This window comes from Colobus angolensis, unplaced genomic scaffold, assembly GCF_000951035.1.
Source record: "Colobus angolensis palliatus isolate OR3802 unplaced genomic scaffold, Cang.pa_1.0 Scaffold24, whole genome shotgun sequence".
Lineage (NCBI taxonomy): Eukaryota > Metazoa > Chordata > Mammalia > Primates > Cercopithecidae > Colobus > Colobus angolensis.
In genome coordinates, this window is record NW_012115599.1 from 18,302 (window position 1) to 22,408 (window position 4,107).

Sequence of the window (4,107 nt, forward strand, 5' to 3'; positions counted from 1 at the left end):
AGGTAAATATTTACACACAATATGCAAAATGTGAATGTAAGCACTGGTAAATATCTAAAAGAACACCCAAGGAACCGGGGCGGGGTACGGATCGGGCAGAGGCACTTCCCCGTGCCTCACTGTTTGAATTCTGAAGGGTGCAAACATGCCCTTATTGACCAGTGCTACCGGCCTCTGGTTAAAGAGGGCGCTGTAGTCACCAAAGTCCTGTTTACAAATCAGGAGTCCCAGTAAGCCAGCGTGGTTACGCCATCACGACTGGCGGTGGCACATGCGCAATAGCGAGACGTTGGAGCGCTGCGTGGGTGGCTGCCGAGTCTCTTCCGGTCTAGGGTCTTATCCTGGCACTGAGGGCGCCGGACTGGCGCTTTTGGCCAGCTTGGCATTGGGTGGGCGGCTTCTTGGGACCCACATGAGCCAGTGGCATCATCTCCGCAGTGGCTGGGGCCGGGGACGCGACTTTTCAGGACGCTCCTCAGCCAAGAAGAAGGGCGGAAACCACATCCCGGAAAGGTAAATATCTCTTGGTCCCTTGGCGTGGCCTTTCCAGCTCGTGGTTTCTGGGTCTGGGCTTCATCTTTTGTGGTCTCTGCCTGTCACTGTTGCCGTCGCAAGCTTGACTTGTCCGCCGCTTGCTTTGAGGCTTTGACCCTCTGCGCCGCCCGCTGTAGCTGAAAGGGGCGATGTGTGTAATGTCCTGTGATTTCTCCATATTCTTGTAAAAGGGAGGTTCTGGTGGTTGCTCTTAGGTAAAATAAGGAAGGATTGCTTTAAGGTGGGACTGTTAGTGTTGGGGACACTCCTTAATTCCCAAGATGGAATCTCCTCAGTTCCTTGTTAACGTTGGCACGGAAAGGGTAATGGTTTGAGTTAGGAACCCAGCAGTAGTAGTGCCCTGAGATCTCACATGGAAAGTTGGTTTGTATTGTTTCCAGAAATCACAACGAACATACTTTACTTCCTAACAGGCCTCATTTGAAATATACTCCTTTATACGTACAAATGATTAATTTTGAGACTTTGCAGGTAGGTGCAGTGAACTGTTTTTACTCCTTGCGACCATCCTCCACCATCTCATACCTCAATAAATTCTCTTCATTTTATCTCCTTTTGACTGTCACTTTCTGTCAGTACCCTAATACAGGTCTTGCCTGATCTATTGCAGTTGGGTTCTAATTGCAGTGAATCTTGTTTGTTTTCTTCCAATCTGTTTTTTTGTTTTGTTTTTGAGACGGATTTTCGCTCTTTGAGTAGGATGTCTGCCAGGCTGGAGTGCAGTGGTCCAATCTCGGCTCACTGCAACCTCCGCCTCCCGGTTTCAAGCGATTCTCCTGCCTCAGCCTCCCAAGTTGCTGGGATTACAGGCGCCCGCTACCACACCCGGCTAATTTTTTTGTATTTTTAGTAGAGACGAGGTTTCACCATGTGGGTCAGGCTGGTCTCAACTCCTGACCTCAGGTGATCCACCTGCCTCAGCCTCCCAAAGTGCTGGGATTACAGACGTGAGCCACTGCGTCTGGCCAGTTCCTAGCATTATTAAGTGAAGTTCACAGCCCCTCTTCTAGCAGGTTTTCTCTTAAAATATGAACTTGAAGTTTCCTACTAATTGAACTTGATGGCATCAGTCGTATGAAAACTAAAACCATGAAGTGAAATAATTGAATTTGAACTATTTCAGTGAATATGTTTGTATTAATGGCACTTTAGTATCTGGTACTGGGCCAAGTTTAACAGAGATACAGGAGTTCTGGGTATCTCTGGTTTTATATAGGCCTTATTTGAGTTGTACTGTTTTGTTGGCTTGTGTTCGTTTTCATGATGGGGAAACAGGAGGGGGGGCAGTATAGGTTGTTACTTGGTGCAGTTTAATAAGTGGAGTGGCGAAATGCAAAGCAGAGAGAAGAGAGGACATGTTGTGTGGGCTGTGATTCCCATTTTCGAGAAGTCTATGCAAGGAAACAAGGCTGACATACAATTTGCCTAACAAAAAATGTATCTAATAGGTGGAAAGACTATCTCCCAGTTGGACAGCGGATGCCTGGGACTCGTTTCATTGCTTTCAAAGTTCCTTTGCAAAAGGTAAGCAAAAGTTAATTCAGTATTCTTTCAAGTATCTGAGTTCACCGTGCAGAACACTGTTCTCTGCTCTATCACATTCCGTTTTCTCTTTTTATAGCAAATACTTTGTAATGACCCCTTTACTATCCTGAAATGAAGTTCATAGGTACGTACAACCTACTTCATATTTTAAACAAAAATACCAATTAACACCCTAACTATAATATAAAAAATAAAATAAAAGTAATTTATAATAAAATAATATTTATTTCAATATATAAATATTTGGACATGACTGCATTAAAAGACATAGAGTAATAGTTGTCTGTGCAATGAATTCAAGAACTACAAATGTAGACTGATCTAGGTGGCTTATATTGCTTTAGTGGTAGGAGTTTCTATAATAGATTTCCAAACAAAACAAAGTATAATCTTCATTTGGTTAATAAGGTGATTATTATCCTGGAAAATTCAATATATATTAATATTGTACAAAAAATACTTTGTGTTTATTTGTGAAATGGAGTTAGGTTCTAAGGCCACGCTAAATATGAACAGCTTTTTATCTATATTAATGTTGAATGGGACATCCAAAAGCAATTCAGGATGTGGGACACACTTGTAGGACTGTCTTGAATTTGGCAAGTTGTTTAGAATTTATAACCCTTACCCACTGAATGCCATTGGGACTCCTTTCCTCCCATGGTCACAATCAGAAATATCCCCCAGATCATCAAGGTCAGGATCTCAGTGGGGAAAATCTGAAGATTGTGTTTTTGTTTAAACGAGGAAAGGAATAGGAGGAATAGGAGGGGAAAGCTTTTGACAGCCATAAAAAAAGATTCGAGAAGGTGAAGACAAATAATTGTTTTCTAGATTCCATGTCTTACTAGACTTCCCCAGCACAGCTGAGATTAGTATTAGGAGAAGCCCACTTGAAACGTTTTGGGAATTTACTTAATTTGTGATTCATAGATCAGATTTCCTTTTTCAACTGCTGTATCAGCTTCTCTGCATGTCTGGGCTTAAAAATAAGTCGTTTCAGGCCAGGCCTGTTGGATCATGTTTGTAATCCCAGTGCTTTGGGAGGCAAAGTGGGTGTATCGCTTGAGGCCAGGAGTTTTAGACCAGCCTGGGCAACATTGCGAAACCCTGTCTCTATAAAAAGTACAAAAATGAACCAGGTGTAGTAGTGTGTGCTTGTAGTCTCAGCTGCTCAGGAGGCTGAGGTGGGAGAATCGATTGAGCCCAGGAGGTCAAGGCTGCAGTGAGCCATCATCATGCCACTGTACTCCAGCCTGGGCAACAGAGCAAGACCTTGTCTCCAAAAAGAAGGTGTTGTTGGAGACACAGGGAATTTTTAGGGAAGTGAAACTATTCTGTGTGATACTGTAAGGGTGGATACATAAAAGGGGTTTACATATATTAACATATTTCACAATCCTATGCTGATGAAGTCACGGTAGTACTAATATCTCTTACTGAGTGCTTATTCTGCACTAAGCTCAGAGGATAGATGGTTACAACTAATAAATTATTTTGTATATAATGAAACAGGCTCAGAAAAGGAAGAATCAAAACTTGAACTTAGTTCTTTATCTCATTTTTTTTTGTGTGGCAAAATATACATAACATAATATGTACATACAATGCATAACATAGAATGAGTCATGCATACCTAACCTCTAGACTTTGGTGATAACAATGTGTCAAAGTTGGTTCTTCATTTGTAACAAGTGGACCACACTGGTATGGAATGTGGATAGTGGGGGAGTCTGGGTGGGGTGGGGAAGGCAAAGTACACGTGGGAACTCTCTGTCCTTTTGGCTCAGTTTTGCTGTGAACCTAAAACTGCTCTGAAAACTAGTCTTTTTTTTTTTTGAGATGGCATCTCGCTCTGTCGCCCAGGCTGGAGTGCAGTGGCGTGATCTTGGCTCACTGCAAGCTCTGCCTCCTGGGTTAACGCCATTCTCCTGCCTCAGCCTCCTGAGTAGCTGGAACTACAGGTGCCTGCCACCACACCTGGCTCATTTTTTTGTGTTTTTAGTA

At 43.0% G+C, this 4,107-nt stretch overlaps 1 protein-coding gene across 1 annotated transcript in view; it reads left to right on the top strand.

Moving 5' to 3' along the window:
- The first annotated feature begins 235 nt into the window (after positions 1 to 235).
- Positions 236 to 4,107, top strand: part of DUSP11 (dual specificity phosphatase 11 (RNA/RNP complex 1-interacting)) — an 18,720-nt gene continuing 14,848 nt past the window's right edge. Inside the window, exons 1-2 of the mRNA XM_011945155.1 lie at positions 236 to 513; positions 2,004 to 2,079. Of these exons, the coding sequence (XP_011800545.1) occupies positions 272 to 513; positions 2,004 to 2,079 (318 nt within the window). The 5' untranslated portion in view covers positions 236 to 271. The remainder of the gene's footprint in view (positions 514 to 2,003; positions 2,080 to 4,107) is intronic.